The sequence below is a fragment of the Sinocyclocheilus anshuiensis genome, unplaced genomic scaffold (genome assembly GCF_001515605.1).
Source record: "Sinocyclocheilus anshuiensis isolate Anshui unplaced genomic scaffold, SAMN03320099.WGS_v1.1 scaffold1430, whole genome shotgun sequence".
Taxonomy (NCBI): Eukaryota; Metazoa; Chordata; class Actinopteri; order Cypriniformes; family Cyprinidae; genus Sinocyclocheilus; species Sinocyclocheilus anshuiensis.
The window spans coordinates 686,321-711,479 of NW_015555721.1; the positions used below are offsets into that span (position 1 = coordinate 686,321).

General features: G+C 44.1%; 1 protein-coding gene across 1 annotated transcript in view; it reads left to right on the forward strand.

Annotated features, from left to right (window-relative positions):
• Positions 1-24,850, forward strand: part of LOC107672471 (neurogenic locus notch homolog protein 3-like) — a 31,965-nt gene extending 7,115 nt beyond the window's left edge. Inside the window, exons 3-28 of the mRNA XM_016465669.1 lie at positions 8,036-8,178; positions 8,268-8,603; positions 9,219-9,341; positions 9,421-9,654; positions 9,735-9,890; positions 10,012-10,197; positions 11,167-11,280; positions 12,476-12,589; positions 13,862-14,095; positions 14,183-14,293; positions 14,385-14,577; positions 14,669-14,814; positions 15,055-15,288; positions 15,376-15,528; positions 15,641-15,829; positions 17,668-17,780; positions 17,877-18,403; positions 18,486-18,803; positions 19,048-19,196; positions 19,290-19,515; positions 19,622-19,712; positions 19,807-19,975; positions 20,116-20,420; positions 20,518-20,665; positions 20,755-20,852; positions 20,940-24,850. Coding sequence (XP_016321155.1) covers positions 8,036-8,178; positions 8,268-8,603; positions 9,219-9,341; positions 9,421-9,654; positions 9,735-9,890; positions 10,012-10,197; positions 11,167-11,280; positions 12,476-12,589; positions 13,862-14,095; positions 14,183-14,293; positions 14,385-14,577; positions 14,669-14,814; positions 15,055-15,288; positions 15,376-15,528; positions 15,641-15,829; positions 17,668-17,780; positions 17,877-18,403; positions 18,486-18,803; positions 19,048-19,196; positions 19,290-19,515; positions 19,622-19,712; positions 19,807-19,975; positions 20,116-20,420; positions 20,518-20,665; positions 20,755-20,852; positions 20,940-22,430 — 6,301 coding nt within the window. The 3' untranslated portion in view covers positions 22,431-24,850. The remainder of the gene's footprint in view (positions 1-8,035; positions 8,179-8,267; positions 8,604-9,218; positions 9,342-9,420; positions 9,655-9,734; positions 9,891-10,011; positions 10,198-11,166; positions 11,281-12,475; positions 12,590-13,861; positions 14,096-14,182; positions 14,294-14,384; positions 14,578-14,668; positions 14,815-15,054; positions 15,289-15,375; positions 15,529-15,640; positions 15,830-17,667; positions 17,781-17,876; positions 18,404-18,485; positions 18,804-19,047; positions 19,197-19,289; positions 19,516-19,621; positions 19,713-19,806; positions 19,976-20,115; positions 20,421-20,517; positions 20,666-20,754; positions 20,853-20,939) is intronic.
• Positions 24,851-25,159: the final 309 nt, after the last annotated feature.

Sequence of the window (25,159 nt, forward strand, 5' to 3'; positions counted from 1 at the left end):
TTTTCATTCCGCGTCGCCCCATCAAGCTCTCGCTGGATCCGCTCCTCTGCTATCAACGAGAGGAACGTCTGTACTTCCGCAACAGACAACAAAACTTTTTGGTTGTTAAAAAAATGTGCGCTCGTTCAAAACAGTTGCGTTCGATCCTTTGCTGGCTGTGCTGATTTAAATCTAGCGGTTCTTTTGTGTTTGTGTCGCAAGTTCAGTGACGCAGGTAGTGACGATTCTCTCCGGCCAATCCGTGATCAGCAGAGTTTACACGTCACGTTTTGGTAACGGTACGGTTCACTTGGAACCCCAACCGAAGTGGTACTAAAAAAAGTACCAGGTACCAGGTACTGTACCCAGTGGGAAACCCCCCAAAAGTGAACCGTACCGAGCCGTACCGTGCCGTACCATGCAGTGGAAAAGCGCCATAAGATTCCTTCTCTGCCACCACTGCATTCGTTGCTGTTGTTTCCTCCAGTCTATTCAGGATATTCAAGGAATGTTTTGAGCAAAACTATCAAAATGATGGATATGGTAATGTATGCTTGCTGGGTGGATTGAGACATCCACCTGAAAGTAAGCAGATTGAGAAGAGAACCCTACTGAGTTGATAGTGTTGGAGAGCAGTTAGGGTGTAATGTACGCCTGTATGGTTTGAAGCCTCAAGCAGGGAGTCCTGGTTCCCAGGCCCTGCCACAGGAAGTGCTGACTCCTGACCCTTCTACTCTACTCTCATCCTGTCTATCAAGACAGCTGAGGAGAGCTTATGATGTGTTCTTGCCCTCTCTCATTTTCTAAACTATTTTTGAACCATATCAGATATCCCACCACCACATCACAAATCTATTTTGTGTGAGTGTGGTTGACTTACGGGGGTCCAGAGAGCAGTAATCTACTTTAATCACCCTTGAGCTCTTGATTCCAATATGTGCTAATCACTTTTATTGAATTCAGTACAGTATGATCATACACTCACACATTGTAGTGCGGGAGTAGGCCCAGCTGTGATAATGTAAGGAGGAAAGTTGCTGTTTGTTTGGGTGTTTATTGATAATGGGAAAGATAAGCGAAAGAACCAGAGTAGTTTATGGGTGGTGGAGCAGGAGATAAGAAGCATTCTTTGGCCTCTACCTGAGTGTACTCTTTCACTCTTATCAGGCTCTCTGGAGCTCTGTGTTTTCTGATCACAGCCACATTAAAGCTTTCCAAAGTGTTTTCAAATATGATGTAGCAATGAACTGGGAGTTCTCAGAGTTTCATCCCACCTATCTGCATGATTTGTGATTTATGAGATAGATTAGAGTGGTTGGCAGCATTTTACAGGATGTTCTTCATGCTACAAAATGAGGGACTGTCAAATTCCCAGTGAGATTGCGTAATTCGTACTGCAGGACACTTCAGGTTATAGCTAGAGTTAGAGTTATGTGGAGTTAATTTCTTCCATCTCTAGTTTTCTAAGATTCTTGAGGCATATTAGCGTAGACACATATTACTGATAGTCTTCAGAGCTGCAGAATCAATAAGAAAAGACTACTTCTCTTGGAGTTCCAAGAGATCTGGATCAGTTTAGGTGCTGGGGTGTGGTTTTGTGGTGAAGTACAGCGAAGAATGCTTTGGAAGACCTCGAGTCTGGGGTGCATGCAATGTGGTTATGGTTGGATTGTTAGCAATACCAGAAATTCTGGAGGTTTTTTGTGAGCATTGAGCATAGTTACATTCTTTACACTAGTTTGTTTCAAAAACATAAAATCTGATCTGATAAACATACTTTGCTCTTAAGTAAGTGTTTTTGTTAAGTAGATTAGATCTATGTTTAAGGCTTTAGCCAGGAGTCTTGAAGGACCATATTCATAGTCTTCTTCCAGTCTATTTATTATAATGATCTTACAGACAGATAATTATCTGGCTAATGCAACACAGCAGGACAGTGGGTTGGCAAAGGAAGACAAACATGGATATTTCATGGATATATCTACCCATCTACATATTTCCATAAGTTGACAGGTGCTTCATGTTGAAAAGTTCAGTTTATCTGTTTATATGTTAAAATTCATGCAACCTACACAAAACACTGGCTAAAAAACAAAACTGCTTTCATGTGCCGTAGGCATAATTTTGATTCCAATTTTCAAAATTTCCTTTACTTCCAGCGATAATAGAACATTTATCTGGAAGTCTGGAAGGTTCAGTTCCTGTGAAATTTCTGTCCTCACAAACCCCCACCCTCTCAGCTCTCTCCTCAGCCATGGGTTACTGTTGCCAGGCTACAGCAGAGGCCTGTTGGTTCGTTTGAGCACAGGCCTGAAAGCCCGGCTGTTTGGGCCACTGCTCCCCCGTCCTTAAACAATAGGGTTCTGACTACTTTAGCTCTTTTATTTGGCCCACAAAGTGCTCCCCTACCCCCACTTTGGTTCCTCTTTGAGAAAATGGGGAGCTGGGAGGGGGCAGATGGGGGAGGGGGAACAGGCTCTAGTTGGCAGTTTGGTGTCAGTATGGGCTCCTCACAAAGGAATGGAGCATCTATATGCCAAACACTGCCATATACCTTTTTTTCTTAGGGGACTTTCGGCATTTTGATACCCTGAAAGTTGCTTTAAACCTCAGATTTACATTGTTTTCAAAGCAAACAAAACAGGGTTTAGTTTCAGTGACATTAATAGCAGGTGACCTACAACTGACTTCCTACTAAGGAAAGAGTTGACTTTGTGAAATACATGGTTATTGTCTTTCACCTCAGTGTGGGAAGGATGGCTTCAAGTACCCAGGAGATTGGAATCCTGTTGGGAACTCTCTCATGCTTGGTGCCTCCTGTACCATGACTGACCAGATGAAGCTCTTTCAGGGAAAAGCGGTGTGTTTTTGCTTCTCGTCCACAGGTGTTGTGACTTTAGATGATTGTATGGTATTGTGGTAAAGAGAATAGTGTTAGGTGACATTGCCACAATGACCCTGAGATCAGGAAAAACGGCATTGGGTTTCAAAAGCAAGCAGAGATGCCGAGCTTCACATACATGAATCATTCCGGAAGCATCCAAAAAGCCCCTGTGTGCATGCATATATAAGTTACAAAAGTCCTTGAGAGTCCAAAAGGCTGTCAGGTCCCATGCAGTTCTTTTGATATGGTATGTAGATACACCTATACAATATTTTTGAATGAGGCCCTATCCATTGTTTTCCCAATCTGACATATCTTGTGGTTTCTCAGCATCCTTGGAGAGGAAAGTGTTTGTAAGTCACACAGTGTGTTTGAGTGTGCATGTGAGGTATTTGTGGAGGTGTTTGACTGCATCAGTGCCCTGAGTTGTTTGTTTTTCTCTCAATTAAGAATCATTGCTTAATTGTCACCCTGTCCGACAGCTTCATTAACCTACTTTCAACAGTATCAGGGAAAGTGTGCTGTGACTGTCCTGCTATACTTGTGCATGGGATCTAACAGCCTGCATTCATGTGTGTGTGAGTGTGTTTGTGCACATCTGTTTGGAGATTTACAGACAGAATAGTGCCATTGTTTTGGGTGTAATCCTTTAAAGAAGCAGCGAGAAGGCAGATAGGCAAAGCGGTGCAGACAGATGTGAACAGTTGTTTAGTGCTATTTGCAGCTGGTGTGAACCATCATTGGTGTTGTGACATTGGGTGATTACTGTTTTTGCCCTCATCCTACCTCAGCCTTGTCTACTCTGATATTACTTAGGGGCCAGGGGTCAAGTCTTGGTATATTTGACTCAATAGTCATGCTGAGTAACATCCCACACCTGGCTCAAAGCGAATCATCTAATTTCCATCCGTATGACACTCAAAATTGTCCAAATTCTTCTTTGTAGAACATCCTCACTCACAGTGGAGTTCCTGCCAGGTTGAAGGTCCTTTACAATGAGTTATGTTTCACTCTGAAAGCTCTGATAGGACTCTTGGCTGTATGTTTTTAGACGACTGATATGCACAGCCAAGGCCCAGACAAAAGAATGTGTGTTTTGGCTGCAGAACACCGTGTGAGGACAAATATCCTAACCTCCCCCTGCTGCTACTTGACCAATATCTACACATTCTCACACACTTTCACCAAGATCTTCACGATGCAATAAGTATGGAACTCCAGCACGGAAACACACACACAGAGGGAATGAGTTCCAAAACTCACAGACACATGCATGTTATCATGTTTTGCAAGGCCAGAGGCTCCCTTTCTTTGTGTGTGGAAATAGCACTTGTCAACACATCTACAATTCCTCATAGTCCAGTAACTCTTTGAAATCCCACGAGCAGTTCCTCAGTGATTGTGCCAATTGTTATCTGTCCAAAAAGTTTCTCTTTTGTTTAACCACTTGCTGACCACACTTTTGTACAAAGGTATGTAATTTTTTTTATTACAAATTTTGTAACAAAGAGTATGTAAAAATAGCCCAGTTAGAAGGTGTACCCAAGAATCTGACCAATTTGGTCTTCATTGCACATTCCTAACTGCTCATGTACACATGCACTCATTCACTGCTTCTCAAGCCATAGACAGGAGAACAACAGGTTGTAAAGTAGGCTGTGTCTAGGCATTTAAAGGCCCATTGCCCGGAATGGATATTTTTTTAAGGGCTTGAGTATCAGACTGCATGCTAGTTGAACCTTGATGCGGGTCTCCTCCCCATCTCCTCAAATCTCTTTTTGTGCAGCAACTCCTAGTTTCAATTTTTTTCATGACCCCCGAGATTCCAGACATAGTTAATTTGCCTCTAAATAAACCCAGCCAAGCCATGACAAATAGCCAAGGGGATGAAGGGTAGGGGGTGATTGGTGGGGTGTCAGGCTTGCTCGGTCGTCTGTGAGGTTGCCACAGCAACAGGGATCTGGGATTCAGAAAGAGTGTGAGTGTTTTCAGAGCAAGAGACGAGGGATTACAGGAAATATGACATGACATGACTCTCCGTACCGGACTCTTCCCCCATCCCACCCTCCAAAAGACATTCTCTCCCTAACAGACGCCCCAACCCGCCCCCCACTACACTGCCTGACATTATCATCACAATCAGACTGCTGGCCTCTGACATTTGACCTCCCGGCATGTGAAGGGTTCGTAGGGAAAAGCAGTGTGCCGCATTAGTGACTTCAGGAGATGGTATTCATGAAGAATTCTCTTATTGCTGCTCTGTTTCTTACTTGTTTTCAGGGAAAAACACGAAAAAAAACTCCCCATGGACATGTAGTCTTAACTTATGAAATTTCATGTAGCTGGATGTATTGAAAAAGAGTAATAACAGACATGATTAATTATGTTTTTGCTATATCATCCTTCGGTTTGATCCATAGGCCTCTTTCGCTTCAAATTCTCAGACTTTGACAAAAAAAAAAACATGGCCGGCAAATAAACTCTTGTGTTGTGAAGTCAACATTATTACTATTAAGCAGACATCGCTAATGAACGTGATTGAAACGAGTTAACTTTTTTCTTTTCTTCACCCTCAAGCACTGAATTTTATCCTTAACAGTTTCTGTTCAGTAGCAGAAATAAATCTCTTTAATCTAGGGATGTTCATTTTAACCGTTTAACCGGTAAGAATTTTGACCGATTAATACAATCAGTTAAACGGTTTAAAAAGTCATTTAATTATTTATTTTTTCAGTAATATATCAAAATATTTAAAAAATGTTTGCTGCATGGTTAAAATACGCTACGCGTATAAAAAAAATTGTTTTTAGGGGGAAAAAAACATAAGTCGCGTAAAAGTCTATTATTTCATTCAGAAATGTTTACAAACATTATAATAAACACTGTAAACATAGCTAGGCTATTTAAGTTCCCCTCAATCCACAACAAATCCTTTCAATTAACAGTATTTAGAAAAGAACAAGAATTAAAAATATAAGAACCTATAGCAATATAAACGACAAGCCAAAGCTAATTAATTTAGGCTAAAACGAAACTGAAACCAACGTTGGATCTCTCATTCCACACAAAATCAAATGTTTCCGTATTCGCAATGTATTTGAATGCCAAATTATTATTGATTATGTACTTCACTCGCATTCCAATATCCACACATCACGGCGGTACTGTGATAACACTTAACGGCACAGATTTGACTACATTGTTTTTTTTACTACATAGTTTTTTTTTCTATATGTTTGACTGACTGTATTTTATTATGATAATGAACAGGTTGCATTGTCAAGGTAGCAATGCTGTGTGTGCGCATGTGGCGCCGGTGCAATCACTTGAATTTTTTCCTTCTAACAGTGGAAGAAACTACTCCTTTTAGTCATAAAAATAATCGGAATTGTAAAAGGTTTGCCTTTATTTGTGTACATTCACAATAAAAACAAATCTTTGTGCTTTTGTAAAATAAGCCTAAAGAAAAATCTGTATATATATATATATATATATATACATATAGCCTAGCTTTATTATGTTTTTCTCCACTCGCAGAAGTGCTGCAGGTGCGTGATGTGATATGATGGCCATGTGAATCCTCATGTTCTGTTGTTTGCTGCTTTTTGCGCATGTAAAATTAATCCCCAGGAAACAAATGTTAGTATTTTTAACGGGTCACAGACACTTATCCTTTCTAATTTAATTCAATTCTAATTTTAAATAATCTTGTCGGGTAACGGTTAACAATCAGTTAACGAGTGTCGGTTGTCGGTTAGGAAAAATAACCGAAATGAACATCCCTACTTTAATCATAAGACTTGGGATTCTTGATGGCAGCAACTTGAGATTGCAAGCTTAAGCTTGGCTCTCTTATATCTGTTTTTTGGTTCCAGTTCCAGAATAGTATAATACTCCCATGTGAAACATTTCTGTAGGCGTGTCCTCCAAACAGCAGAACACTGTGGCGTCATCCTCTATTGTCTTGCTGGGTAGAAAAACAGTTGACACCACAGTTAAAAGTATCTCTGGCTTTGATAAAATGCTTGAATGGACCTTACAGTTCCTAAAAGGCTAACAGGCTCTCGCTGTGGTGCAGCAGAGGTCTAAAATGGCACCCCCTATAGGCCAAGCCCTTATTTGAAGCCCACTCTGAGGTCTGAGAGAAACTGCTTCAAATAAGTGTGGGGGAGGAGTCGCCAGCCACAAAAGAGGCAAAACAACAAAGGGGCAGATAGCTCAGTGTAAAAAAAGTGGTCATCCTGTAACAGAAAGAGGAGGAAAAGCCATTGTTTTCTCTGCCCAGGGGTTGTTTTACAGTGAAAAGATAGAGAGGGCCTGAGGGGGGAAACAGGGAGAACAGACCATCCCAGTGCTCGTCATCAGCTTCAAACTGTGTTTTTGATGTGGGAGTTCATCCTGTGGCGGGGCTCCCTGTGTGGGTGTAGGGTTACCCAACACACACTGGCTTCTCAAGCCTAGCTTACCAAAGGCCCCAGAACCCATGAGAGGGACTGCCTTTATTAAGAAAAAATTGTTTATTTTATCGTACCTGTTCAGTTTCAGGTCCCACTCAAATGTCCATCAAGATAACCGTCCTGCACTGAAAAGCATAGAATTAGAGCAGAAAGAACTGTATTCAACTGCCACAAAGTGGCTTGACCACCATCTCATACCTATGGTTTGTTGTCTACTGTCTTTTGAGTGGTCTCCATTGTGAAGTTAACACATTGAACATTGTATACAGTTTGCAAGGTCTCATGGGTAAACACAGGTAATTCTGTCATTCACAACCGTGCTTTACTATTGAATGCAGCGGAGAGATTGGAAAATCTGTAATAATCCTGGAATGCAAACTGGCATGGAGAGAAGCATGCTTTCCGGATTAGAATTTCAGTAGACTGTGGAAAGTGTGCTCTGCTGTTACAGTCAAGGCAAGCATATATGCAACATCTGGTTGATAGCATGAAATTGACAATTTTTCTATGTTTGTGCCTGTGTGTGTGTGTGTGTTATCACCTGCTCACTAACTTTGTATTATAATAAGATATTTAATATTTAGTGGTTAGATGTTCTGCGCATGAATTGGGTGAGATACTTGACCTGGGCTGTTGATAAAATTTTCTGATGTCCCACTAAAATGCTTCTATATTCCGGTCGGTGTTCATGTTTTAAATTTGTGCCCCTCGACAGATGCCGACCTGGTTATATTGGTTTGCTCTGTCAGCATCTGGACCCCTGTCATCGCTCGCCTTGTCTAAATGGAGCAGCTTGCAAGAGCCAGGTGGCCAACGGAATCCCACAGTTCACCTGTGTGTGTCAGAGGGGGTTCAGAGGTAAGGATGAGGGTGTCTTCATGTTGTCATGATATACAGTGTGTGGAAAATATAGGTCTGTTTGTGAATAACGCTTCATGTGTTTGCAGGTCAGGATTGTTCCCTGATTGATGCATGTGCCACAAATCCCTGTGCCAATGGTGCCCGTTGCACCAATTGGAATAATCACTACAACTGTTCATGCCCACCTGGGTATCAGGGCAAGAACTGTCGCAATGATATTGATGAATGCCGCAAACTCGGAAAGTGCCTTAACGGTGGCATCTGCATGAACACACACGGCTCATTCCGCTGTGAGTGCCTTGCTGGGTACAGCGGGCGCACATGCGAGGTGCCCACCCAGCCCTGTGCCCCCTCACAGTGTCTCAATGGGGGCACCTGCCATCAGACCAGTGACCACACCTACGAGTGTGCTTGCTTGCCAGGTACAAACAGACAAAAATCTTGCAGGTATTCATGTAGACACACACCCTTTATCATGTTCCCATACTCATTCTCATCCCTCGGATTCGGGGTTTCCCAAAGCTTCTGGACTTTCCAGGCAGTGATACCTCATGCTTTGCTATAAATAGCTCAGACTGAGTGAGAGAAGGATACACTGGAGAATGAGTGAGCAAGACAGTCAAAGCGTGGAAGAGAGAAAGCGAGTGGGCTGCTGTGGCAGGAATTTACTTTATGGCCTTTCTGCTTCCCTCTGGGGAGCAAGCAGGAAATGTCTCTTGCCAAAGAGGAAGTCATTGAAACCGTGAGAGATTATAAAACAAGCAAACATGGCAGGGAGTATGGCCCTCTGGAGCAGAGCTCTGTCAGGTGCTGGCTTTGCCGCTGTGGGAACCACCGTGAGAATATGTAAACACTCAACACCCACTGAACCTTTTTACTGCTCACTTTACTGTGTACATCAATTTATCAATAGTTTTGGAGCAGGATTGAGTGGAAGTTATTAGGTGTGCCGGGGAAGTGAGGAATAGATCAGATATTATTACTACTACAGTTACCTCCCTGTTTCCTGTGTCATATCATTTCATTTCTCCGCCTAGGCTTCAGGGGACACAACTGCGAGGAGAACGTGGATGACTGCCCTGGACACAAGTGCATGAATGGTGGGATCTGTGTAGATGGTGTCAACACGTACAATTGTCAGTGTCTGCCTGAATGGACAGGTAAATACGCACCTTTTTTTACATGTTTACTTTTAATTTTCTAATTAAAATAACTTGACATTGGTCTTTCTGTCCTTAGGCCAGTATTGTGCTGAGGATGTCAACGAGTGTCTCATGCAGCCCAATGCTTGTCACAATGGTGGCACATGCTTTAACACTATTGGAGGACACACCTGTGTATGTGTCAATGGCTGGACTGGGGACGACTGCAGTGAGAACATTGACGACTGTGCTACGGCTGTCTGCTTCAACGGGGCCACGTGTCATGACCGCGTGGCCTCCTTTTTCTGCGAGTGCCCAGTGGGCAAAACTGGTACGACTTTCTTTTGACATCACTCCTTATTTTTATGTTTTGTCCATTGTCCTCAGAGTCACATTCTGCTGTCCCTGCAGGTCTGCTCTGTCATCTGGATGATGCTTGTGTCAGTAACCCCTGCAATGAGGGGGCAGTGTGTGACACTAACCCTCTGAACGGCCGCGCCATCTGCACCTGCCCTGCTGGCTTTGTTGGTGGAGCCTGCAACCAAGACATGGATGAATGTTCCATTGGTAAATTTACTGCATTGTGAATGCCTCCCTTTCTCATTGATTCTTTCTGTCTCTTCCTATTTTTGTCTTTGTCAGTAGAGTGTAAGTATTAACTGACTCCTCTTTCTCTTTTGTGTGCCAGGTGCCAACCCTTGTGAGCATTTTGGGAAGTGTGTAAACACGGAGGGCTCATTTCAGTGCCAGTGTGGACGGGGCTACACTGGCCCTCGCTGTGAGATTGATATCAACGAGTGTCTTTCCATGCCCTGCCAGAACGACGCCACCTGCCTGGACCGCATCGGCGAGTTCACATGCATCTGTATGCCTGGTATGTCAGTGAACTTGACCTTGACTTACTCAGAAACATTAAATCTGCTTCTAATCATTGTGGACTTCTAGACTGTATGACTGTGTAGACCTACTTAAGAAAGCATGCAAAGGCCAGAGGAGGTTTCGTTATGTAATAACGTACCACATAGTGGTCATTTGAGGAGGAGTAATCAATTGAAATAGAAAAGCTCAGTCCACATGGGTAAGTCACAGAAACCACAGACCAATATTGGCTTTGTGTCTTCAGCACACGTTCGGTAAAAACTTGTATCTTGCACGACATACATCTTTGGGGTTTTTGGGGAACTATACAAATTGGTGCTGGGAGCGGGGTGTATTGGGCAATCTGGGAGAGAGGGGGAGGAGTGTGCAGTGAATTATAATGAGATCTTGAGTGGTGGGAATGGAGTGGAACAATGGGGCCCCTCTGTGCTCCGTTCCTCGCCCTTCGCACATAGAGAGAGAGCAAACTTTTTCCCAGCACTTTCATCCCCTCCCCCCACTTCTGCTCATACCCCTTTCAATTCCACAGACACCTCTTCTTCCCCACCCTCCTTATCATCGCCGACTTGGCCCTGGCTCACGTGGAGGGGCCAATTCTTTCTGATTCCATGCCGCCGTCAGTGCTCTAGCCCTGGCCCACACTCTGTTTCACCTTAATGGGGTGACACACAAGAGCAGCACTCTGCTGATTACAGAACATGTGTGTTCTCAATGGAGAGATGACCACAGGGCGTCCTGCGGACAGTAGGGTGTGGTGCTTCTAGTCAAAGCAGGGGCCCCAGTTTGCATAGATGAAGCAATTCTCCATTTCCTCAGAAACATGAACTTGCTGTAGGGTGCAGTGTAGCAGAACATCTCAGTGTGCGTCTGTGGGCCCCTGTGTTGTGAGAAACTGCAGTCTGAGATCTGTCTTCAATGCATCGAGGGTTAGAACTGTGTTTCACTCTGGCTGTCTCTCTACCAGGCTATCAGGGGAAGTTCTGTGAGGTGGATGTTGACGAATGTGAGAGCAACCCCTGCGTAAATGATGGCATCTGCCGAGACATGGTCAATGGCTTCACCTGCACCTGTCAGCCAGGTAAGAAACTTAATTTTCCCAGTATCACCAGATCAACGATATGTGTCAAAAGAATCCAAGAAGTTCACTTGTGTGGTCGCTTAATATACAATCTTGATTCGTGTAATATCAGGCTAAACCCAACTTCGCCCCATAGTTTTTGCGTAATTACTCATTAGAGTGAGGTCTTGAGCGCTATGCAACTGCGTGCCCAAACAAAGCCACCATTGTGGCCCCTCTACACAAGCACCCCTCCTCTTCCCAACTTGTCCATAGAGAAGGGACAGCAGTCTTACCCGTCTCCCTCTGCATAGAGGTGGTGGGGGGGGAACAGCAGCCCTGCTAATGAGATTCTTTTCCATGTCCGCAATTTACATCTGGGGCAGACAACCCCACACCCCCCATTTAGCTATTGAGCCGGTAGCGTTTGTGCAAGGAAAGAGGGAGGGCCGCTGGCCTTGAAGAAAACAATTCTAGCATCTCCCCCTCTAACCTTCTGCCCTAGGCATCAGCATAGATCCCATCATAACACTGTTAATCAACACAACACCCTAACAACCTAAAGATGCAGAAATTAACATTTCTGTGGGGCCCCAGCTTTTTTTATGTACTTACTAGCACGTTTTCCCAGACAAGGGATATCAGTCAGTGTTTAAGGCCCACTGCCCCCTCAGTGCCTACATAACTGCTCATTTTCCAGATAATGTCATTTTAATCGCTGCAAAAATGTGAAGAAACTTGATTAATGTCTGCCAATATACATATAATAGGCCAGTTAATATTTTGACATAGTTCTCAAAAATTATCCACACGCACAGATCATATCTAGAATATTATTGATAAAAACATTTTCAAACCTAGTACAGGCTAGATTGTGATTGTTGGATGGATTCAGAGAATGAAAAACCTGGGCATATTCTAAAACTCCAAATCAGATGTTTTAAATTCTGTTGATCAACAGTCTGGAAGAGAATCAATCAATCAGTGTATGTTAATAATGATATACACCACTAAGATCATAAATTCAAATGGAGATTCAGCAAACATTCTTTGAAATCTCAATTTCGCTTTAGCTCCAAATAAGCCAAGGTGCAGACATCTCCAACTAGACCGAGCTCTACTGCCCCCAAAGCTGAACCTAATGACCCCACCAGTGTGTGGAGCTCACCTCTGCTGCCTCAGACTGACCTCTAACCCCTATGTTTGCCTGTCCCAGGGTTTACTGGCACCATGTGTCAGATCGACATTGATGAGTGCGCCAGCACTCCCTGCCAAAATGGAGCCAAGTGCATTGACCGTCCCAATGGGTACGAATGCCGCTGCGCTGAAGGTAAGCTGCTAAATGAAGATGTTTGTCTGATTGTGTGTGCCTGCTGTGCAAGAGCTTTGTGGAGCCCTTCAGGGTTCAAAGTCAAAATCATCATCACTGACTAGATCCATACACCTGAATGTAGTGATCTCAGGGTCAAATGCTTCTTGTTTCTATGATCATACTGCTGGGCAGGCTGACGAGAAGCCCCAAATCCCCCTCCTTTGCCCTGCAGACCCCAATGTCACAGGGTCACCAAGGCCGGCAGCTGCTGACGAGGGGGGTTATGCTCGGTCATCACCCTGACATCTGTTCATCTGTAACCCACAATGCATACCCATACAGCACCGTATGGCACAACCAAAGCTCCCAACATTCATTTTCACATAGTTGTGCCTGTAGGAATGGCCTGTAGGGTTTCTGGTTTTCATTTATACAACAAATTAGCATGAACTTGAATGTGATTGTTTTGGGCTGAAGATACAGTACATACTGCATGTGTCGCTAGGCTTTTAGAAAGCACAGACATGGAGTTTGTGTATTGTCTGAAGCAGCCTGCTGTTTGGTATTCTCCGTGCTCCAATTCCCCTCTGCTGAGCTGTCCCGTTAGCTGGGACGTAGGGTATTGTCCTGCTGCTCGAGGGGACAAAAGCAGGTCTGTGAGGCCTGTGAAGGGCTCTCTCTCTTTCTCTCTCACCACCACAGCCCAGCCCTGCCCTGCTCCTCTCAAGGCCGCTGCCTTGACAGCCTGTCGGCATGGAAACCACGGGAACAGAGACTCCAAACTGTAGAACCTTTCACAAGAGAGAGAAAGAAGGAAACGGAGGTATCAGACAGAAAAGAGAAAAAAAAACGAATTGAGACTAGGGAAAGAGGAGAGACATTTTCAGACCAAAAAAGCAAGGGTGGGCAGTCAAAGGGGTGCTGGTAAAGAAGGATAAAGGGTACAAGCGAAACCAAGGAAGTATTTACACCCCAGACAAAAACACAAATAAAGGGCATTGAATCACTCATGCAGACTTTGTGAGCTACGGTGGTCATGAGCAGACAGTAAGAATATGGAAATAGTAGGAATGAGGACAATGCAGTTTCGTCTCACCTAGCTTGTGCAATAATGGTCCGCAGAAGGGAAATTGTTCCTGATAGGCAAGAACCACAAACACAGGAACCTGTAGAGCAGCAGAGACTTTATGCAAATCTGATACCTCTCCATTCTTACCACCTTGCTCAGCCCTAACAGAAAAGTACCATTCTCTGCTCATTCACCCCTACACATCTCCTCTTTGTCTTCAGGTTTTGAGGGAAGGCTGTGCGAGAGCAACATCGATAACTGCAAGCCTGACCCGTGCCACCATGGCACTTGCATAGATGGCATTGCCAGTTACACTTGTAACTGTGAGCTTGGCTACACTGGCTACCGCTGCGAGAACCAGCTCAACGAGTGCCACAGCAACCCCTGCCAGAATGGTGGCAAATGTGTGGACCTAGTCAACATGTATATCTGCCAGTGTCAACATGGCACATCAGGTGAGGGATGATGTATCAATAATTCAACTGTATTTGTTACATTAGGTTTTGTGTGTTTCATATTAAAGGTTTTTGCTTCTCAAACAGGTACCAACTGTGAAATCAACTTTGACGACTGTGCTAGCAACCCTTGTGACTACGGAATCTGCAAAGATGGCATAAACCGCTATGAATGTGTCTGCAAACCTGGCTTTACCGGTGAGACGGGGAGAGATCTCTTTAAACAAATTAGAGTAAATTTGGGGATTATTCAGGGATAAACCTCATTATAAACTTCTCTTCCTTTCAGGGCCTCAATGTAAAGACGAGATTGACGAGTGCCAGTCTAATCCCTGTCGCAATGGAGGAACCTGCGTAGATGATGAGAACGGCTTCCATTGCCAGTGCCCTGAAGGCTTCCATGACCCGTACTGTTATTCACAAGTGGACGAGTGTGCCAGCAGCCCATGTTTGCATGGGGCCTGCAGGGATGATCCTAATGGGTACAGCTCCATAACAAACTTTAAAACCAGCAGGAAGGTAATAAATGGAGACTTGCTTTGAGTGTGACTCTTGTTTGCATTGCTCCTGCAGCTATCGATGTGATTGTGAGCCTGGATGGGTGGGTAAGAACTGTGACCTAGACCGAAACGATTGTTTGCCCAGCCCCTGCCAGAATGCAGGCACCTGTTTCGACCAGCTCAATGGTTTCACTTGCAAGTGTCGGCAGGGATTTAGAGGTGAGATATGTTACGTTAGCACAGTATGCATTTTACAATAATAACAACAAAAAGAGATTTTATTACACATTGTTCCACCGAAAAGAACAGACCGTCTTCTCATATTTAATTCAACCTCTACCACTGAAAAGGGTGTAATGTTTCCCTAATAAAGCATTAAAACATCCCCTACTGCAAGTTCTTAAAAATGTCACTCTTCTTGCCAATAGCTACATTCTGACAGCTGTCTCCCATCCTCAGGTAACTTATGTCAAGTGAACATCAACGAGTGTGCCTCTAGCCCATGTCTAAATCGGGGTACCTGTGTGGACGGAGTCGCCAGTTTTACATGTGTCTGTGAGCCACCTTATAGCGGACCCACCTGCGCAGAACTGCTCACACCTTGCACTCCCAACCCCTGTGCCAACCATGGTTCCTGTGTGCACACACCTGACTACCTGGGCTACCAGTGTAACTGCCAACCCGGATGGCAGGGTAAGTCACTAAACACATTCTGATTCAAGTCTATAAGAATTGTGTTTGCTAAAGAATGTCTAACTTCAAGTGTCCTTCCCATCACAGGTCAGTTGTGTACCACTGACATAAATGAATGCACATCTAACCCCTGTAAGAACCGTGGGACCTGTACCAATACTTCGGGTGGCTATGTGTGCTCCTGCCGTGCTGGCTACACTGGACCCAACTGTGAAACAGATATTAACGACTGCTCACCAAGTGAGTCAAACTCAATATAAACCAGGTTTTTATTGCTGGTCTCACAAATGAAATGGTCCAACTTTTCTTCAGCACAGTTGGCGTGGTCTAATAATGTTTTTGGTTTTGTCAGACCCCTGTCTGAACGGAGGATCCTGTACAGATGGTGTAAACTCATTCCGCTGCAGCTGTCTGCCAGGCTTCACAGGGACACGCTGTGCTACCGAGGTAAATGAGTGTCAGAGTGCCCCCTGCAAGAACGGAGGCACTTGCACGGACTACGTCAACAGCTACACTTGTACTTGCAAACCAGGCTTCACAGGCCTACTCTGTGAGACCAACATACCAGACTGCACTGAAAGGTAAGTCTGTGAAGTCGCTCATACCTTTTAAAAGAATATGTAGCCAGTAGTAGCTCATAAACAAATAATCTCCTTGTTTTAGCTCCTGTTTTAATGGAGGCACCTGCACTGATGGGATCAATGGCTTCAAATGTACCTGCCGGTCAGGATTCACTGGAGATTACTGCCAGTACGAGGTGAACGAGTGTGACTCTCAGCCATGCCTTAACGGAGGAGTTTGTCAAGATGCCCTCGAGTCATATCGCTGCTCGTGTCCAAAAGGCTACACTGGTCCCCGTTGCCAGGTATTAATTCCAGATCATGCTATAACCTAAACATGCTTGCAATTTTTCTAAAATTACATTCAATAAAAAATTAATTGGAATAGAAGAATACATTTTTTAAAAATAAACATTTAAAATCAGTGATAGAATAGAATCATTAAAATTAATTATAAAATAAAATATATATTTTTATCTCTCTTTTAGTATCCAGTTGATTGGTGCAGGACTTCTAACCCATGCAAGAATGGTGGTCGCTGCAGACAGAAAGATGCCTCCTTCACATGTGACTGTTTGGGAGGCTGGTCAGGTCGTTATTGTGACATCCCAGGAGTGTCTTGTGTAGTTGCAGCCAGACAGAGAGGTATATAAAATTGCATATAACTTTATTTTACAAATACAGTTTAAACATGATCTTCTCCTTGATAACGGTCAACACTCTCTCACAAAGGACTCCAAACAGATGAGCTTTGCCACCATGGTGGACACTGTGTCAATACTGGCAACACGCACTACTGCAAATGTCCCGCAGATTACACAGGCAGTTACTGTGAGTCCCAGTTTGACCACTGTGAGGACAAACCTTGCCTCAATGGTGCCACCTGTAGGAGCTACATGGGAGGATTCACCTGCGATGTGAGTCATCTTACCACTGCTACAAATAGCATGTATTATCATTCGCATTAGTATAAAGCCTAATTACCTAAGGAATATGAAGAACTGAAGATATTTCAGAACTGATATTGAACTGAAATGCTTTTTCTCCAGTGCATGCCTGGTTATGAGGGGAACAACTGCGAGAGAGAGGTCAATGAGTGTCAGTCTCATCCGTGTCAGAATGGAGGAACCTGCATTGACCTGGTGGGACATTACATCTGCTCCTGCCCTCCAGGCACACTGGGTAAGATAGATTTCTAAAAATCACGGTAAAAAAAATACTTGACCTGGAGTAAAATGCAAAGAATTCAAGTTTTTTAACCTAAAGTGCAAAAATCTAAATATACAAAACGTTCAGAATTTTGGGGTCAGTAAAGTTATTTGTTTTATAAAAACAGAGTAAAAAACAGTAATGTTGTTACAACTTAAAATATGTATTTTATGTTTTAAAATAATTTTAAAATGTAAATTATTCCTGGGATGCAAAGCAGCCATTAGTCCAGTCTTCAGTGTCTCATGATCTTTCAGAAATCATTCTAATATGCTGATTTGATGTTCAATAAACATTTATTCTTATTATAAGTGTTGAAAACAGCTGTACTGCCTAATATTTTGGTGTGAAACTGTGATACAATTTTTTCCAGGATTCTTTGAATAGAAAGTAAAAATAAAAATCTTGTAAGACAGAAATCTTGTGTAACATTATAAAAACCTTTACTGACACCAAACATTTGATGTATAGTATATATTCAAATTTAGCCTTTTTTGTTCTGAAATAGATTTATAAAATTTAGGAATTTCCGTGTAGTTTCTAGTTATAAGGTGTACATTTAATTCACTAAAGTCAGTCTACAGCGGATACTGGGGATTTTTGTCTTCAGGACGAGGGTGTCAGAATAGATTCAGTGTGTGCGAGTCTCAGCCCTGTAAGAACGGAGGAGTATGCTCCTTGTCCGGCAGCTCACCACTGGGATACACTTGCACCTGTCAGCTTGTGAGTATCCAGGCCTTATATCATTATGATATCGTTGTTTACTGTACTGTTAAATTTCAAAAGCAACTACTTGACTCCTTCTTGTCTCTTTCTCAGGGGTATGCAGGTGCTAACTGTGAGAGGAGCATGAACTGCAAAGAGCTGCCTTGCTACAATGGTGGCAGCTGTACTCTCACCTCACGAGGTGCACGTTGCACCTGTATTCTGGGCTTTGGCGGGCCTCTGTGTCAACACCGCAGCAATGAGGGCTGCTCCTCCAAACCTTGCCGCAATGGAGGCTTGTGTACAGAAGAAACCAGCTTCCCTTTTTTCCACTGCCAGTGCATCAATGGCTGGAAAGGCATACGATGTGAACAGGAACCCAGGCTGCTGCCACTTCCTCCTCCTTGCCCTATTGCTGAATGTCATGGCAAGGCCAATGACGGTGTGTGTGATAAAGAGTGCAATTCGTTCGCCTGCCGCTGGGATGGAGGTGACTGCTCTCTGGCTGCGAACCCGTGGGCACGCTGCTCAGACCCTCGCTGCTGGCGGCTCTTCAACAATAGTCAGTGTGATGAGTTCTGCAACAATGCAGAGTGCCTTTATGATAACTTCGACTGCAAGAACAAAGAGAAAGTCTGCAAGTAGGTCTTGAACTAAGCTTTAATCGTGCTTCATTGGACTGTTTATGATGGTCTTTCTCTAATACACTCTCTCTTCCCTCAGCCCCATCTATGAGACATACTGTACAGACCATTACGCAGATGGGCTCTGCGATCAAGGCTGCAATACTGAAGAGTGTGGCTGGGATGGACTGGATTGTGCAGAGAAAATTCCAGAAGACCTTGCGGAAGACGTGCTGGTTATTGTAGTTCTGCTGCCTCCTGAGGAGCTGCTAAGGACACAAACTGCTTTCCTGCAAAAACTAAGTGCAATACTGCACACCACATTGCGTTTCCACCTTGATCAGAATGGGGAATACATGATCCGACCCTATAAAGGACGCATTAAACGGGAGCTTCAACCTCAGCAAGAGGTCATTGGGTAAGTTGGGGTTGCTGAAGTAATCGCCTTTGTACAGCAAAATAATGCGCATTTCGCCTCAGATTTGAGTTTCTTGAACTTGGAGCGTTGACCAATATAAAGCAGCTTAGTTTGGAAGTAACCTCTCAGTGAATGGTGCTTCATGCATCTCTACAATATTGACAATACCAAACCTTTGCCCACAAAATTCACCAAAATTTCACTAAAGTGAATGTGCCTTAAATAATCTTTGGTTCTTCTGCAGGTCTATTGTATACTTGGAAATAGACAACAGGCTCTGCTCCCAGGGTTCAGATGACTGTTTCCGCAATGCTAACATTGCTGCAGAATACCTAGGTGCTTTGTCTGCTAGGGAGATGTTGAATTTCCCATACCCCCTGAAAGAAGTGCGCAGTAAGTATCCACACTTACACAAACTTAATTGCTTTCTTACATAGGTCCAGCTGTATTTCATAATCATACTAATCATTTCCAATTCTCTTTCAGGTGAAAAAATGAAAGATCCTGATGAGATTCCCAAATGGGGTAAGCTACTGCTAGTAGGGGTAGCTTCTCTCTTCTTGTTGGTTATCTTGATGGTGGGCATGTTGATTGCCCGCCGCAAACGTGAACACAGCACACTCTGGTTCCCTGAGGGCTTCTTCCTCAAGAAGGAAACAAGCAGTAACAAGAACCGCAGAGAACCTGTGGGCCAAGATTCCCTGGGCATGAAGTGAGTCTTTCATGCATTATTAGTGCTTTTAATATAAATATTTTCAGTAAAGTTCATTGAAATATCCCTTTCAAAAGGACCAATTAGCATTCATGACTCTTTGCAGACACATGCCAAAGACAGTGGAAGAGTCTCTATTGGCAGATCACAGTGACCAGTGGATAGACACAGACTGCCCAGAGGCAAAACGACTTAAGGTGACTGACCATTTATCATTTCTCTAACGATGTATGTGTATGCATCAATGAAACAGTTCTATATCTTAATAATGTTGGCTTTATTTATATACAGGTGGAAGAGCCCAGTATTCTGTCCGATGGTGAGGATGCAGTTGACAGCAGACAGTGGACACAGCACCACTTGGCAGCGGCAGATATCCGTATGCCACCTTCCATGGCTCTCACGCCTCCACAGGGAGAATTTGACAGCGATTGCATGGACGTCAATGTCCGAGGCCCTGGTACGATATGTTTTGCTGTCTACTCTTACTCCTTGGTTAGGTCCAGTTGTCCCACCTGATCAGTGGCCTTGCATAGATAAAGTTCAGGTACAATAATAGCAAATGTATTCAAAACATTTACAAACTATTATTTCTTATAGATGGCTTCACACCCCTGATGCTGGCATCCTTCTGTGGAGGTGGGCTGGAGCCAGAGGTTACCGAAGATGATGATTCAGAAGAATGCTCCGCCAACATCATATCCGACCTCATTTACCAGGGAGCATCGCTTGCAGCTCAGACCGACCGCACTGGAGAGACCGCTCTGCACCTGGCTGCACGCTATGCCCGAGCTGACGCAGCTAAACGACTCCTGGATGCTGGGGCTGATGCAAACGCACAGGATAACACAGGCCGCACACCTCTGCATGCAGCTGTAGCAGCTGATGCCCAGGGGGTTTTCCAGGTAAAGTCACCTACAACCAAATATATTTGTTTATAAGTAGATATGGACAATTGAAACCATGTCAGTGCTGATGTATCCCATATTCTCGCTTCTGCAGATTCTGATCAGGAACCGTGCCACAGACCTGGATGCACGCATGTATGATGGCTCCACTGCTCTGATCCTTGCAGCCCGTCTGGCAGTAGAAGGCATGGTGGAAGAGTTGATCACCTGCCATGCTGATGTCAACGCTGTTGATGAAATCGGTAAATGCAACAGAAAAGAAAAAGGATAGATTTTCCTGCTGCTGATGTGAGGTTGCATTGTTTCTGATGGTTTCATTCTCTCTTCACAGGAAAGTCAGCTTTGCACTGGGCAGCGGCAGTCAATAATGTTGAAGCTACAGTTGCCTTGTTGAAGAATGGTGCCAATAAAGATATGCAGGACCTTAAGGTATACAATCATATTCTTTTGAGGGTTTTGAAGGATTTATCTACTTCAGCCATGTTGTTCATTTTTATATCTATCTGCTATCTTTAGGAGGAAACTCCACTATTCTTGGCTGCCAGGGAAGGTAGCTGTGAGGCTGTGAAGGTGTTGTTGGCTCACTTTGCCAACAGGGAGATAACGGATCACATGGACAGGCTCCCTCGAGATATCGCCCAGGAGCGCATGCACCATGACATTGTACAGCTACTGGATGAATATAACACTGTGAGAAGTCCACAGGGCCATCCAGGGGCAGGTCACCACCTGTCTGGTAGCCACACCCTCTCACCACTCATGTGCCCTCCTAGCAACTTCCTCCAAGGGCTAAAAATTACCCCGCATGGTAAGAAGAACCGTCGCCCAGGGGCTAAAGGCATAGGTGGGCAGCACGCTGCCAGCCTGAAAGATTCAGCCAAAGGACGCAACAAACGGCTGACGCTAGACATGCAGAGTGCTTTGCTGGAGAGCTCCGTCACGCTCTCCCCCGTCGACTCGCTGGATTCACCACGCGGAGGTGCCAGCAACGCCGGCTACATCACCAATCCGACCTCACCGGCCGCCATGCCCTCTCCAGGCCTTTTCCACTCCTCCATGTCTGTCCCTACCACTCCAATGGTGCACAGCAGTATCTTGGATGGCACCAGTCCTTTTGCAGTCTCCCTAGCTCAGCTGAGCAACCTGAGTGATGGTGGGCTCTCCATGCAGGGGCGTGTGGCCATGCAAGGAGGCGTCGTCAACCAAGGCCCTCACAACTGTGTGCTGAATGGCGGCCAGATGAGCCTCAACATGGGCATGGTAAGTCCAGTAAGCGTGCCATTTGACTGGCACAACCGCATGCCTCCATCTTCTCAGTGCAGTCAGCCCATGGTCAGCATTATGCATCCAGCGAGTAGCCAAGCAGGAATGATCCCTCAGACACCAACGCTGCAGCAAAGCAGCATGCTCATGCACCAGCAGCAGATGTTCCGTAATGCCCAGCAGCCCATCCTGCAGCCGACACCCATCTCTAACACACCCTCTATTAGCCCGGTCAAACTGCCGCCCATTGCAGAGCAGCAGCCGCAACAACTTCACAGCCACGCCCTTACCAATCCCAACCTCACCCGCATGGGCTCCTCCACTCCCCCGACCCCACAACAGGCACAGCCTCCTCCAGCTTTCTACCAGCCACAGCAGCCACAGACTCAGCCACCGCAGGCCTCGGCAGCCCCTCAGGCTTCGCAAGCACAGGCTATCCCGTCTCAGGCACCCCCGGCACAGGCGAGCGTTAGCACCGCAGGCCCGGAGGATTACCCCACACCGCCCTCCCAGCACAGCTGCAGCTCTGCCATGGATGCAACACCCAAGCATTACCTACATGTGCCCAGTGAACATCCTTACCTGACCCCTTCTCCAGAGTCTCCAGAGCCCTGGTCCAGTCCCTCCCCTCACTGTGTGTCCGATTGGTCTGACTCCACCCCCAGCCCAGCCGTCACGGCTCCTGCTCAAACCCAGATTTCGCATGTCCAGGAGTCCAATGGGAAGATGCAGGTGTTTGCTTGAGCAGCTCAACCTACCTTAAATGTTTGTGACTTTGAGAGAGTAGAGTTGACAAGCGTTTTTTACTTACCTGTCAGCCCATTTCCAAGATTTTAATTGGATTAGGATTGACTGTTTTGCGTCAAGAAGACCGTCTGCTGGTGTCCGCAGAAAGAAAGTTAAAGGGAAATTTGTGTTGTCTTAAAAATAAAAGACAATTTAATGAAGTAAGACGTTCTGTCACAGATGGACTTGTTTTTTAATTATAAAAAAGTATATGAAGTATACCACGTCTTTCATTTCAAAGACTTGGGGACACTCCTGAAACTAACAAACTTTAAAAAAAAAAAAATAATAGATTGAGAGAAAAGTGAAATGTTGAAGGAAATTCCTTTCTTTTTATTTATTGTCTTATGTTTTTTCCAAACTGCCTTGGGGGTGTTTTCACCCTCTTTCTGTCTCTGTTGTTTTTAGTGACCCCCATAACAACTGCCTTACTACTCCCAATATATTACGTGGGACTCGTGAGGTCTCCTCAGGTTCCATGTTACTACTGTTACAAGAGGAGCAACTCATGATTGCTTAGTTTGCCTGTTCCGCCCATTTCATCAGCAATTGATACAGTCAGAACTTATACACGAGGCTTTTAAGTGACATGCACACACACATAATGAGATTAGAATTTTTACAAATTTTAGTGATATTTATTTAGTCTAGCTTTCAGAAACAGATCGGCACATGAAAACAGAGGTATATAGAGACCAATACAAGTGAAATATTCTGATTTAAAATGATTTTATATGTTTTGTAAAAGTATTTGTATGAATGTAGAGGGGCATCTGTGAAGCACTTCAAGGGGAAAAGCTTGAGAGAGAGAGAGAAAGGTACAAAAGGTAAGAAAAAACCCTGAAATCATAGTTCAGCATTTATAACAACAGTGCATAAAAGCGCCTCTCTAAAACAGGCCAGTGTTTAGAATGTTTTCAGTGTTGGCGTTGTATCAGTGGAAATGATTTTACTGAACATAGTTTCTTAAGTGACCTCACCGACTTACATAGGCCTGAGCTGGCCAACGCTCTACCCGTTCCCTCTCAAAATCCCAGCCAGTCACTGCCTTATAGTCTTGCCTTGTGTAAATTTGTTTTCTGTTTGTCGTTTTATAACCACATTTTTGGAACCACAGTTACCTGTGGAACATTGATGTATTAAGCTGTGTTATTAGGCTGCTGCTCTGCGTCACTTCTTCAGTGACAGCCAACTTTTTTTCCACTAACATTCCTGATCAGAACCCACCAACCAGCGCTCGTGGAGACACTGACCGCTGCAGAACTGATCTCACCGTGTTCCTGAGCCCTCACAAGCACTTCATTTCAATACTGAACAGCTGCAGCTGACACTTGACCACTAGAAAGTCTTCCTCTGGGGCTTTATGAAGCCAAGGCAGTGTGGTTGATTTAGTTTAATGTAATTTGATCCCTCAGGTCCAGCATTTCCATGTGGTCTAATCATATTCCAGCTCCTTTTGGTTTGGATAGCAAGCATATGTGTTGTGTGTTGGGTACATGGCTAACGGGGTTCTAATGGTCTGCTATTGCTCTGTCACTCCTCAGGGAGGTGTTATATAGCATGCAGTGTTGTCTGCATCTTTAGCAGTTCCCACCCCATCAGCCTAGACGATGACATCTGTCGTGTCTGGTCAGAAGGCGTGAGATGGGAAACACTACCATGTAGTGATGCCCCTGGCTTTCTGTAACATGTCCATATGTTCATCCCTTTTCAATTTTCCCAACTGTAAGACCTGCATTTGATGACACTGACAGCTGTTTTCGTGCTATCGCCAAGAGGAACACACCCATTTCACTGAATTATGGCACATAAACATTGCTTTCAGCCATACATTATTATTTTAAATAGTATTTGTGCTTAATCTATACTGAGTGTGCAGCTATGAAACTGTTAAATCTTCATGTACAACATTTCAAGGCTTGTGGTGGTTTTGGAGCACATTCTGGACCTCTTTGTTTTCCTACATAAGTACTACTAAGCTTCGCTAACCCAGCATAAGTCTTCCTTTCATTCGTAACTTTTCACTTCTCATGATACAGTTCTCCAGATATTTTTGAAATTCCAGTACCTTTCTGTAAATATGTTTCACCTTGTTTAGGTCTACTTGGTTATGAGAAGTCTTATGTTTCTAAAAATGAATATGTACTAAAAAGAACAAAAAGTAAATGTACTTTTTATTAGCATTATTAAGGTGAGGATGTGACTGTGTATTGGTCTTGCATAACTAGAACAGCCATAGATATTTTCTATTGTCATTATTAATTTCCTATACTTGTTTAAAAGTAGTTTAAAATCATTGTATATAAACAGTTTTTCACAGTTTCTTTCTACAGACAAAGTTGTAAAATATGTTACTTCTAATAAAGCGGTAGAAACTACATTTCACTAATGTCTTATTCTTTTTGTCTCACCTCTTTTATATTTCCATGCATTCTGAATCCATCCAGTATTTTGTTTTAGATCAGATAAACTGTGAAACTCCAGCACTTAGCCTACTAAACACTTTTTGTCAAATATCAACCCAAAGCATCTAAAGATGCTCATAATGAAAATAAACTCACTGGATATTCAAATGTTAATGATTAACGTCTCTAGGTTACGTATGTAACCATTGTTCCCCGAGGGAACGAGACGCTGCGTCGAGATTCGCTTTGGGAACGCCCTTGCGTGCCCGCGTACTGAAGCAC